This window comes from Epinephelus moara, chromosome 24, assembly GCF_006386435.1.
Source record: "Epinephelus moara isolate mb chromosome 24, YSFRI_EMoa_1.0, whole genome shotgun sequence".
NCBI classification, from domain to species: Eukaryota; Metazoa; Chordata; class Actinopteri; order Perciformes; family Serranidae; genus Epinephelus; species Epinephelus moara.
The window spans coordinates 43,270,342-43,283,036 of NC_065529.1; the positions used below are offsets into that span (position 1 = coordinate 43,270,342).

At 41.1% G+C, this 12,695-nt stretch overlaps 1 protein-coding gene across 2 annotated transcripts; it reads right to left on the bottom strand.

The window, feature by feature from the left end:
- Positions 1-1,082: 1,082 nt before the first annotated feature.
- Positions 1,083-12,294, bottom strand: kctd6a (potassium channel tetramerization domain containing 6a). 2 transcript variants are annotated; one of them, XM_050038375.1, is made up of 6 exons: positions 12,156-12,294; positions 9,314-9,406; positions 7,133-7,302; positions 4,801-5,053; positions 1,754-1,912; positions 1,083-1,478 (listed from the first exon to the last, which is right to left on the bottom strand). In XM_050038375.1, the coding sequence occupies exons 2-6, from the start codon at positions 9,338-9,340 to the stop codon at positions 1,368-1,370; spliced, it is 720 nt and encodes a 239-aa protein (XP_049894332.1). In that variant the 5' UTR covers positions 9,341-9,406; positions 12,156-12,294; the 3' UTR covers positions 1,083-1,367. The 2 variants fall into 2 exon arrangements, with proteins under 2 accessions (XP_049894332.1, XP_049894333.1); XM_050038376.1 differs by lacking the exon at positions 9,314-9,406.
- Between the last annotated feature and the right edge of the window lie 401 nt (positions 12,295-12,695).

Here is a 12,695-nt window from a genome sequence, read left to right on the forward strand (position 1 = left end):
CTGGCACAGTGAACAGGACAATCTGCATTGAGTATGGGCTGGAAGTCCCATGGTCAGAATGGAAGACACCTCCTAAGGTGGCAGAGAATGACTGAGCCAAGATCCTGTGGGACTTCAAGATCCAGACTAACAAACTAGTGATGGCTAACCAACCGGACATCGTGCTGATGGACAAACAACAGAAGAAGGCAGTGGTGATAGATGTAGTGATCCCAAGTAAAGGCAACAGTGGTACCAGTTGTAATCGAAGCACTGGGGGCTGTGACCCACAAACTGGGAGAGTGGCTCCAGCAGATTCCAGGTACAACATCTGAGGTCCCTGTACAGAAGAGTTGAGAGGGGGATTTTTTAAAATATAAAAAGTGTGTGTGGATGTGTGTGTACCCAGGTAGCCAAAATGATTTGTCCCCAAATAGGCCTGAACTCGGCATGTCGGGTTAAATTAGCCGGGCCGCGTCCAGTTGCCCAACTTGACAAGACAAGGCTTGAATGATGCCCCAGAATTGGGCCAAATCAGTTGGCCCAACTCCGGCTGCCAACACTGCCATCACTGGGCCGATATAAAAAATGACCTTGCCAAACATTGGAAATGTTGGTAGAAAAGGGGCTAATTTGTTAAGATATGTCTGGCAGCGTGTCTTGGGGGATGATGAAAGTGAGCTAACGTTAGCTTTACACAAACCATGTACACTACCACTTGTCATCATCGCCACCACAGAAGGCCCGTCTCTCAATTCATCCATTTTGACAACGGGGAAAAAACGGTAAGGACAAGGGCAGCTTTTCTGCTCTGAGCTCAACTTAAGACATGAGGCTCATGGAGCAAAAAAACATCAGGCGCTCAGCAGTGCACAAGCAGCAAGCAAAACATTTATTCCTCTTAGCAATAATTACAAAAAGCTGCTCCAGGTTGCTAAAATGCTTTGTCTGATCAGTGCCTCAGGATCCAAAAAATGCTATGTGGGTGAACAGGAACCCGTTTCTCCTGCCTGCATTTGTCTAATATCAGTCCGTTTCTGTGAGAAAAGGTGAACAAAGTGAGAACTGTGGGTGAATTAAAAAAAATGACTTGAGATTATAGATTATAGTTTTCCAGATTGTTTTATTTACGATTAATATGATTTCCCAGTCATCGATGTTCAACAGATTTTTGATACTGCTGATATGCCAGATATATGTAGCTATCATGCACTATGTGGCCAAAAGTATGTGGACATACTTTTATCTTAAAACTGCAGCTATTTGCGGTAGTTGAATATGTGATTCTAAAACGTCTCATGATAATCGAAAACAACATACGTCATACAAAACATTAACATATAACAACAAAGACTCTCAGTCAGTAAGTCCATCCATCAGTTCATCCGTCAGTCGTCAACTTTGCGAGCTCTTCGGCAGAACGTCCAGTGATGTTCCACTGTGTTCTCATTGGCCCGTTCGCTCATGTGGTGAACACGCGTGTTGCGTATTGTGAAACCCTGAAAAATACAGAGATGGGCAAACTGAGTCATATCACCACATAAGTTATAATTTTGCTATTAGCCATATTTTAAATGGGCTATGTTGTACAACCACACACGTACATGATGAATCTCAACAAATGAAACACAGGCTAGGAAAAATGAGCTAGCAGTGACGAGCTATGATGTAATTTCTTGGTGATGATGTCAAAAGTTAAGGTACTCCAACTGATCTACACAGTGTTTTCTATCAAAAAGTTAATTTCTCCACAGATCGGATAAGACCAACATACTGCTTTGGAGATGAAGTCGAGCAGATGGACACGCAGGCTGACTTCCTGTTGGTGGTCACATGGTCCGAAGGTGAAGGACACCTGGTAGTCTCTGGTGTCCATCATGTGTTTGTTCCACTTTGTGAAACTGGCGGAGATGGACTCCAACATTGCATGGACCTAAAAAAAAAAAAGTCATGTAATTATACATTTTTTGTACTAAGTTCTCCCTTATAAAGAAGGATTGCCTGCAATTTGCCATATCAAATCGTTATAATCGCTGATTTGTATGTCTCTGCGCACCAGATACGTTTCTCTGACAGTTTATATCCATGTCTAGAGTAGATCTATACAATCAACACAGTCTCAAGGTGGACACCGAAAATTAGTGTCACCAATTCATTATCTGACCAAATGTCACCCCTTCTGTTCCTGAGATATGAGTAATGAGTGAAAGTGTTTTATGCAGAACATTATGATGATGATGATGTCACAGTGAAGCTGACCTTTGACCTTTTGGATATAAAATATCATCACTTCATTATTTTATCCTATTAAACATTTATGTGAAGTTTTGTCATAATTAGCATATGAATTCTTGAGTTACAGCCTAAAACATATTTTGTGAGGTCACACTGAACCTTGACCTCTGGCCACAAAATTCTAATCCATTTAGTCTTCAGTCCAAGTGAACGTTTGTGCCACATTTAAAATAATTCCCTTAAGGTGTTCTTGAAATCTCGCATTCATGTGAATGAGATAGATGTAAGGTCATACTGACCTTGACCTTTGACCACTAAAATCAAATCAGTTTGTTGTTGAGTCCAAGTGAACGTTTGTGCCAAATTTGAAGAAATACCCTCAAGCTGTACTTATCACGTTCACAAGAATGAGATGGATGCAAGGTCACAGCGACTTTGACCTTTGATCCTTGACCACTAAATTATAATCAGTTCATCCTCGAGTCTAGCTGCTAGCTGACACAAACAGCCCCTCCTCCCCCAACCAGTTACCTTATGTACTTATGTTACCTGCACACAGGAAGTCACATGAGCAGAGGGAGCAGGACAGAGGACAGGAGGCCAGAGGACAGGAGGCCAGAGGACAGGAGGAATGACTCACAGTGACTAATAAATACCAAACTTCACTCAGTATGTCAGGAATGTTATTTATGTAGTGACTTTGCTGCTGTAAAAATTACTGTTGCTGCTCTAGAAACAACATAAGTCATAATTAAAATATTAAATAATCCTGTTCTCAATTTATTTTTTCTTAATAAATTTTCTAAATAGCAATTATTTAGAAATGAAGAGAACTGATACAGATATCGATAAAGTACGGAATCAATAAGGAGTATTGATAAAATCTTAACAATACCCAGGCCTTCATGTAACTAGTAACATGTAAGTAACTAGTAATATGAAACTAAATTACAAATAAATGTAACTGTAACCAGTTACATTTACAAATTACAGTTACTAATCAAAATGTTGGTGATTACGAAGAGGTTACATTTAAATATTTTTTTTCCCGTAAAAAGTTCATTTGTAGAATAAAACATACATTTTGTTGCTTTTCTTTTGTCATAGCCTGTTCCTGTGCATTTTTCAGCTCTACTATCATTTGTTAGAAAAGTAATCAAAAAGTAATCAAATGTAATAAGTTACATTATTTTGATGAGTGATATATAGTAGCATGGGGCTCCAAGAGTGACTGAGCACAGCTCTGTCTGGGCCTGGACAGACCTGTGAAATCTCAAAGTGATGCTAAAGGACGAATGTGTGACGGAGGGCCCAGTTTACGATCTGAGGGCTTCACAATAACCTGATAGCTGCTGATACTTCCACATTCCACAGACACACACTGCAGCAATCAACACACTGATCCTGAAACAAAGTACAAAAGGGACTGATGATTTTTACATTTAGAGCAGACTGTGTGTTAATTAATCCATGGACTTATTCAAGGGATATGAAACAACAGGATCCTGTCTCTAACAAACTTCATGGGACACGTGTAGAGGTGCGAGTGTTTAACAAAAGCACTGCCCCTCCCCCTCCTCTGCATTCCTCAGAGAAGAAGTTAAGAAGGAGTGTGTGTGTGTGTCACAAGCAACACAGCAACTGAGGTTTTGAATTTATTAATTGTAAAAATTTAATTGCTTTTAATTTCTGTGCAAACATATATACACACATAGCTCTGTTCATATATATTCACTCACCAGCCACTTTATTAGGTACACTTGTTCAACTGCTTGTTGTGACAAATATCTAACAAGCCAATCACATGGCGGCAACTCAGTGCATTTAAACCTCTGGATATATCTGATTTAAGTATTTTGGAAATTGCTTATCTTCTGGGATTTTCAACCACAACCCTCTGAAAAAGAGATAACATCTAGTGAGCTGCAGTTCTCCAGACGAACTACCTTGTTGATGGCAAAGGTCAGAGGAGAATGGTCGGACTGGTTTGAGCTGCTAAAAAGACAAGAACTCAAATAACCACTCGTAACCGAGGTATGCAGAAAAGCATCTCTGAATGCACAACATGTCGAACGTTTAAGATGGGCTACAGCTGCAGAAGACCACATCAGGTGCAATTGCTGTCAGCTTCAAACAGGGAACTGAGGCTACCGTGGGCATGTGCTCACCAGTGATTACACAATCATTTATGGTTCCCAACTGGTGCAGCCATGGGGTCCAGATTTCTCTTTAGTTATTAGTTCGAGGTCCACACAGTTTAATAAATTCAGTGTCATACTTATGTTTGACCATGTCTTTGAGCTAGTCTGCTGTCTCTGTCAAGAAGCTGTCGTTTAGTCACTCACTCTACAGCAGAAAACGACACGTCATCATAAAAGCTATGTACTGGAAATTTACTGTACTTAAAAATAAGTGTGCTTTTTTTTTTTTTTTTTAAACTTGACACGTTTGTGACTCACTTACAGTCCATTCAGAATGGGCCCGCGACCCACTTTTGGACCGCAATCCACCAGTTGGGAACCACTGATTTATACTACAATATATATATAGTATCTATCCACACTAACCAGAGCAGTTCCCACTGACCTTGGTGGTGATGGTGAGCTGGGTGATGATGACTGCGACAGGGTTGGAGTACTTGGACAGCTTCCTGGTGCTGGACAGCTCCACCACCTCCTCGTAGGTGTCGGTGGGATAGGGCAGCAGGGGTTTGGGGTCTCCCAGGCATTGTAACAGGGGCTCGATCTGATAGAAGTCAGCCTCCTTCCTGAGCAGCTCGGTCTCCTTGAAGTCGCACGGCAGCGTCAGCTCCGACGTCCGCAGGAAGTTGAGGATGTAGCTGAAACAGCAAAAACAGAGACAGGATCAATCCAGACTGCTGAGCTGATGATTCTGTTAAGACTCTAAGCTGTCAGTTAAAGTCAGGGCGAGAGGGAAGAGAGCTGCCGTACGACTTCAGAGTGAGAAAAGTTTATTTCAGTTTTTCTGACATTTGTGTTTCGTCTTTATTCTCAAAATGTCACCTCTCTCTTATAAACGACAGGGCTTGTTTTATTCTATATTTTTCTTAGGTTGTACAAATCCCATGAAAGACCAAAAGCAACAATGCTGTAGTCCGTCTCTCAGTACTTTTTGACTTCACTACCCCGTCTGTATCTCTCAGTCCCAAGCTCACTGATTCCCACTTAAGATGTTAATCTTTAAAAACATCTCACAAATATGCAGTTTATAAAGGTTCAGTAATCCCCTAAAACACTGTAGTGTTTACCAAACATAACTCAAACAGGATGAAATAGTGCATCTGTGGGGGGCTATTTTCAGTGGTGGATTAATCCACATTTAGTGCTCCAGTGAGTATTTGGGGAAACAGGATGTTGTGTGTGGGACTGAGTGTGTTCATGGTAGGCTTGGGTGGTGTGATTTTCAATCCCATCAAAAATATAGATGCTCTTATTTCTATTAAACTGATGCTGAGATGCTGTATTGAAGCGATGTATTGCAGTGCACAACATACGCCACGAGAGGTCACTCTCTACTGGTGGAACAGGCAGCTAAGCTGAGAGCGATGGCAACTGTAGCCCTTTTTATACAGAGATTGAGCTATTGGACAACAAAGTCTCTTCTTTATGCCACCTTTGCATTTTTACACAAAACCAAATAAGGATGACATCATTTTGCTCCTGTATGTGATTATAGAAGGCACCCCAGGATTGCGGAATCAAGAAGAGTGACGGGCGTGACATGTAACACCGCAGTGTCGGCCTCTAGTGTAACAGAAAACTTTATAAACAATAACAATGGCAAAAACAATCATTTACCATCCTTGTTATATGGCGGCTGATGTTGTTCTCTGCTTGGAGGGTAAGGAGCTCCCGAAGGTCATTGTTTCCCAATCTGGGGACATTTAAGGTGGCTGTTCTTTGAATTAGCCGCTAACTGCTAACAGCTACTTTTTAAAATCTCCTGTGGTGAGTCGCACACAAACCATCACATCTGTCCCGCCCATTGTCCTGTCCTGATGGCTGTTCTGTTGTTCTGTTTTGGCACTGTTGCTACCCCCTGTGGTGGCTTAAAGACAAGACCACTCTGTCTACCTGTTTTGTGATTGTACCTTATATACACCGTGGCGAGGCGGCCTTGGACAGGCAGTGTAAAAGGGCCTACAGTGTTTGACAAACACACTGATAATCACTGTAACGTATACAGCTTCATTGTAGTGTATTGTTTTCCCAATTTGCAGACATTTACGGCTGCTGTTCTTCTTCGAGTTAGCTGCTAACTCCTAACAGCTACTTTTAAAATCTCTCATGGTGGGTTGCAAACATAACACTCTGTCAAAACTTCACACCCGTCCCGCTGGCTGTCCTGTTTATACAAACACAGTTTCTGCGCTGTTAAAACCTCTCTTGGCGGATTAAACAGAAGACTCTGTCCCCGTATTCTATGATTGTATCTTATATAGAGCATGAAGAGGTAGCATATTCCCGCCTTGAACAGGCAGTGTACAAGGGACTTGTGAGTGTTGGGGATAACGTTACAGGACTAGTAAAAAAAAGAACAATTCCTCTGCTCCTGTTTTGGAGTATTGCCACAAATAACTTTATTCTTAGACTTCTTTCAAATACAAAAGCAGTTTCTTAGCCATGTGATTTTATTCAACAATGGTAGCACTCTATGGCACAGAGGAAGATGCAGTGCTTTTTAGTAGATACATTCATTGTTGGTTTGGTCTTCACACTGGATTGACGAAGAGGTTTCATTATGCAACATTTTGCACGTCAGCATGTTTGTCACAAACTTACTATCACAAAGATAATCAGAATAGAATAGGTACTTAAACTAAACTAAATAACATGTGATTCATTTGATCAGCTAGTGGCAGATCTTACTACATGGACACGCAGTCATGCACACTTACCGAAACAGCGGGCCGTCACGGTCGATGAAGTAGTTACCGTGTGAATCTTTGACGGTGGGGAGGTCTCCTCGAAACATGGCTCCCAGCATGGAGTCTGGGTAGCGCTGCAGCGTAGACAGCGACGTGCTGTATACGCAGCCGCCCACATTCAGAGTCACTGGCTCCCCCATCTGGATAGAGAAGGAACCGGAGTCAGAGACGACACTGAAGGCATATCTCAAAACAAAGCACATCAAGATCAAATTTGTGCTCTTGTGAAATCAAACTTATCTAGTTGACCTCTGGAGCACACACCTGACACCTTTTATCCTCATTGTAATGTGTAAAATAAATAAAACCAAATCTGATATCATACACAACACTGCCTCTGTTTTTATCTGAATATATTTACATCTCAACAAGTGCAGCACATTTTCAAGTAGGCATTACTTTAAATGAATCCACCACATATTTGAAATCAAAACTGTGAATATCTTGACTAATGCCTGGTTCACACTACACAACATTTTGTCTGTCTCGACAGTCACTATGTCAGATCAGGCGATTGTGGAGTCATGAAATCATGCCATGACTTGGTCAACAGACCACATGTTGGTTTGCCTTCAATCGTCCTTGGTCGTCTTTCATGACGTGTGTGATGTCATCATTATTCTTGTCCCATTTTATTATTATGACTATTATTTCAGTCACTGTGTCTCTTCATGTGTCAGCCAAAATGTTACTGTAGTAACGTAAAAAGTGCCACCAGATGGCAGGAGCTACATCTGAAGTACCATATGCAAACTTTGCAAGTCACTGAATACTCCACAACAAGTTCCTGTAAATGTTTCACAATAAAAGTCCGTTTAGAAAATAAAGAGATTCTCTCAACCAAAATTATAAGGGACTTTTAATTCACAACAGATACAGGAAGTGTTGAGTTTGAAATGACGGCGCGATGGATTAACTTTATCAAGGCAAACGGGAGCAGATTAAATGTAAAAATATGATAAAAATACAGAGGGAATAAGAATATAGGCCGGTTTATAATGTAGTCTGTTTCATATGAAGGTGGTAGCCTCTGCAGTTGTGGTGAGTAAAATTCCTGCCACTATTTTTGAATTTTATTCCTTTATATCCTCCATTATGAAGAAATAACATTCTTTGCTAGCTTGATGCTAATGGCAGTACTCACCAGGTTGGTAAAGTGCCTCTGCTGTTTCACGCCATCATTTTTCCCTTTTTCACTATATGTGGTAACATCCCCAGAGAAAATATCAAAAACTCTGGGGTCTTGTTGTCTACAGCAGCAGATCGCTCTGTGTTTCTAGTAGCCAAAGTGACAGCTGGAAACATGCTAGACTTTTTGTTGGGACGTTGCGAGGCATCCCAGATGCTGCATCGGTTGTCATCCACTATGACACACTACACCAGATGAGATAATGGACTATCTCATACAACACTCATTGTCATTCACAATCCAAGCCGACACTGTACGACGCTGTGTCGGGCAATAATCAAGCTGATATTGTGTAGTGTGAACCCACCATAAAGAAATTCTGAAAACTAGATGCATTTCATAGCGCAAATCTTAAACATTAAAACAAAATGCTTAACCAGAGCCATTAAAACTGAACAATCCAATAACGATACACTGCACTGTCACTGGAGCCAAAACTGACCTCATCAAGCAGACTGGGCATCGCTCATGATGTGACTGATACACATTAATAACCTTTCATTGTTAGTGCCATTATAAAATTCAGAGTTGCAGTTATCAGTATATTTATCAAGTCACACTGGACCTTTGTTAGTGTCAAATCTTTATCCAATGAGAGTAGATAACTGAGTTTATATCAGGACAGCACTGAATCTAAACCTAACTACAACCTTAAACCCCCAAACCAAGTTTCAACGCTCAAACAACTATTTGAAGGTCCTTGCAAAGATGACAGCCATACACACACACACACACACACACACACACACACACACACACAGCAGCAGCAGCAGCAGCACGAAAGCATGTGCCATCATTCAAATGTCAGACATAGTCCAACTGGCCAAAGGCTGAACTGCCAGGAATCAGGACAGTTCACACAGAAAAATGTCTGCAGCAGAAACAAACACACACAGACACACAGACACAGACACACAGACACACAGACACACAGACACACACACACACACACACACACACACCATGTGACCCAGATCTCCATTCTCCATCTGCAGCCCTGGGCTGGCTTTTTTCTCTTCAGGTCAGACTGTTGAGAAGATCATTTCCACCAACACCTGCAACAAGAGGACGGACAGCTTGTGAGATGGTTGCCATGGAGATTAGCAGCCAGCTGACGCTGCGTTGCCATGGTCCAGACATCATCTGGCTGATTAGTCTTGTGTCCCTGATGTGACTGCCAGCCAGTGTGAAACAGGAGGAGGAGCTGTGGACCTCACACAGCATTTTAATGAGCTGTGATTGAATCGTACATCACAAATCTGACTCGGCTGAGGTTAACAGTGTTGGGAATCTCTAGGTACAGCTCTTAATTTTCATTTTAATTCATCATGCTGCAAATTGAATACAAAAGATTCTCAATTCACTGACTTTTTAAGAAAGGATCAAAATTCATGCAGCAGAAGCAGAGACATTTTTACTGCATGCAGCCTTCCTCATGAAAACCAGGCCCCATGATAGTCACTCAGTCTCGCAGCAATTCTTTTCCCAGTGGCCACTCATGGTATTGCAGCAAAAAAAAATCCCCCACTACAGCCCAGGGAGCATTTTCCCCATAGACCACCACTGTAAAAGAGACATCCGTAAAAACATTGACAGGACAACAACAAGGTCAACTATGAATATTTCTATTCTGAACTTTTGAGTCATGGTGGTTTTATATTTGTAAAAGTTTCCTCAAGCTAAGAAAAGTTAAAATTTTTAAAATCTGTGACATCATTACAATATCAAGTCTATGAGTCGTGCAGGACCTCACAAGTGGGGCAAGCAGGAAAAACATTTCTGCGTACATATGATTAGGCGCCATCTTGGCAACCGGTATCTAGTTATTATTAACTTATTATACTTCCATCCATTCATTCATTTCCATCTGCTTTATCCGGGGCCGGGTCGTGGGGGTAGCAGGCCAAGCAAAGCACCCCGAACGTCCCTCTCCCCAGCAACACTTTCCAGCTCCTCCTGGGGGACCCCGAGGTGTTCCCAGGCCAGATGAGATATGTAATCCCTCCAGCGTGTTCTGGGTCTGCCCCGGGGCCTCCTACCAGTGGGACATGCCTGGAACACCTCCAACGAGAGGCGCCCCGGAGGAATCCTGATCAAATGCCCGAACCGCCTAAACTGACCCTTTTTGACGTGAAGGAGTAGCAGCTCTACTCCGAGTGTCCTCCGGATGTCCGAGCTCCTTACCCTATCTCTAAGGCTGAGCCCAGCCACCCCTCTGAGGAAACTCATTTTGGCCGCTTGTATCTGCGACCTCATTCTTTCAGTCACTGCCCAGAGCTCATGACCATAGGTGAGGATTGGGACGTAGATGGATCAGTAAGTGACATCACTCGAGGCAATTTATCAGTTTTTAAAAAGCTCTCTCTGAAGTTGAAAAAGGCTTTGCACATTTTTTTTTTTTTTTTTTTTTTTTTTTTACATATGCAGTGGCCCTCCCGCAGACCTGTGCACAGATTTTCAAGCATAAAATCAGTGGAGTTTCCCTTTAAATAATGCTCAACATAATAACATTTGTTACCTCTTGGTCTCATTAACTGTTGTCTTTATCTGTGGAGGAGCTATAATCAATATTTTTAAAATAACAACCAACAAAGAATTATCACCCTAGTCTGCTTTAGAGCTTTATAGCCTCTTTCAGCTATAAATCACAGCTACATTGTTTTTGGTTTTCCAGCTTGCAGCTTCGCAGTTTTGAGCCGGTCTCACTGCTCTCATCGACAGCAGCTGTTTTCAATCTATAAACTAGTATATTAAAAAATCTGATTGAGGAATTTTGTTTAGTGATGCTGAATAAAGAAGTGTTTAAATCCAATCCTAGAATCATGTGATTACATGTACAAATGATGCATGAGCTAACTGGTTATAGCATTTGGGGTGCACTCAGACATAAACAAATAAAGGCAGAATAAAAAGCAGACCTGCAGGTACCTTTACAATAAAGGCTAACATGGTAAAGTCTATGGAACTGATGGTTGCAGAACATTAACTCTATCACAGCTGAAGACATTATTATATCAGACATGTGGACTTTTAAGCAGAAGAGCTCGATCCATTCTGACAAATGGATAAATTAAATCAGATAAATGCTTGCAGCAATTAAAACCTCACAAATTCAATTTAAAGACTATTTAATGACTACAAAGGCCTAATATTTCTGAAAATGAATTTGATACTGTTTAAGGTCCTGCAGACACCTTGAGGAAAGCAAGCCCTTTGTATTTTAAAACTGTTTTATGCATGAGGTTCACAGTAAACACTCAGGGTTATGATCCAGCTAAATGTCAATAACTCTGACCTTTTGCAGGTTGTTGCTATGACAACGGTTCCAGATATAGTTAAGGCAGTTTCAGGGAACCAAAAACTCCAGACTCATGTCAAAGGGCACATTATAACAACATATAATAATCATGATAACTCTGATATCCAGGTATGAATAACGGAGCGCAGTGTGTTGGTCCACCTGTACAATCCAAACACAGCTGTTGTTGACTCTGAGTCAGATTATTTAAATGTGGTCATTTCAGATGCTGGTGATGCTGAACTGGACTGCGTCATATTGTAAAATGTTTTTACTGTTTGTCCACATAATATTAATACATGGGGTATGACGTTAGAAACACCTGGAGGCGATGATAACCTGAGATAATTATCTTAACACTGCTTTCTCTCTCCGTCTGAATGAAGCTAACGTCGCTGCGGTTAACGGCAGTTAGCTCGTTAGCTACTTAGCATTATGATGTGTTTACAAAGAAGACGTCACTTTAACAGGGTGAATTAGATTTTAAAATGTCAGTCCGGTCTTACCTACAGCGGCTCCATCACTACTGCTTCAACATGACACACAGGTGGAGGTAAACGCTCCTAACTGGCTAACACACTCATTTACATTCATCAATTACAGCTCTGTCATGTCAGACAGTGAATGTCGCGAGACTTCCGGTATGACCTTTCAAAATAAGACCGAGAAGTTTTGGTTTTTTTGTTGCCAAATATAATCATATTTCATCCTCAATAAAATAAATACAGTTTTATTTAATCTGTCCTGAGAAATAATGTTTTTGTTAATATATATTTTTCTTAATTTTATCTCTATGAAGCCACATTATTAAATTCGTTGAGAGTATTTGTACTTTGGATTATTTAAGATAAGGGACTGTTCTTTACTTAACAGAAGAGGAGGGTGGCTGAGGTGTAACTTTTTTTATTTTTATTTTTTACCCTTCCTGAAGATACAAATATCTTTCTTTGAGCCTCCCTAAGTGACTGGGGGGAATGCATGACCCTCCCTCAACCATATAGTTATTACATTTTAAAACTTAGAGACAAAACTAAGACAAAATCCTG

Bases quoted from the DNA above. Each gene is read 5' to 3' on its own strand.
- kctd6a (XM_050038375.1), bottom strand. From the start codon at position 9,340: ATGGAGAATGGAGATCTGGGTCACATG. The intron at 7,303-9,313 runs GTGTGTGTGTGT...TTCTCTATCCAG, and splicing joins ATGGAGATCTGGGTCACATG to ATGGGGGAGCCAGTGACTCT. The intron at 1,479-1,753 runs GTATGTTGGTCT...TGTATTTTTCAG, and splicing joins TCGACTTCATCTCCAAAGCA to GGTTTCACAATACGCAACAC.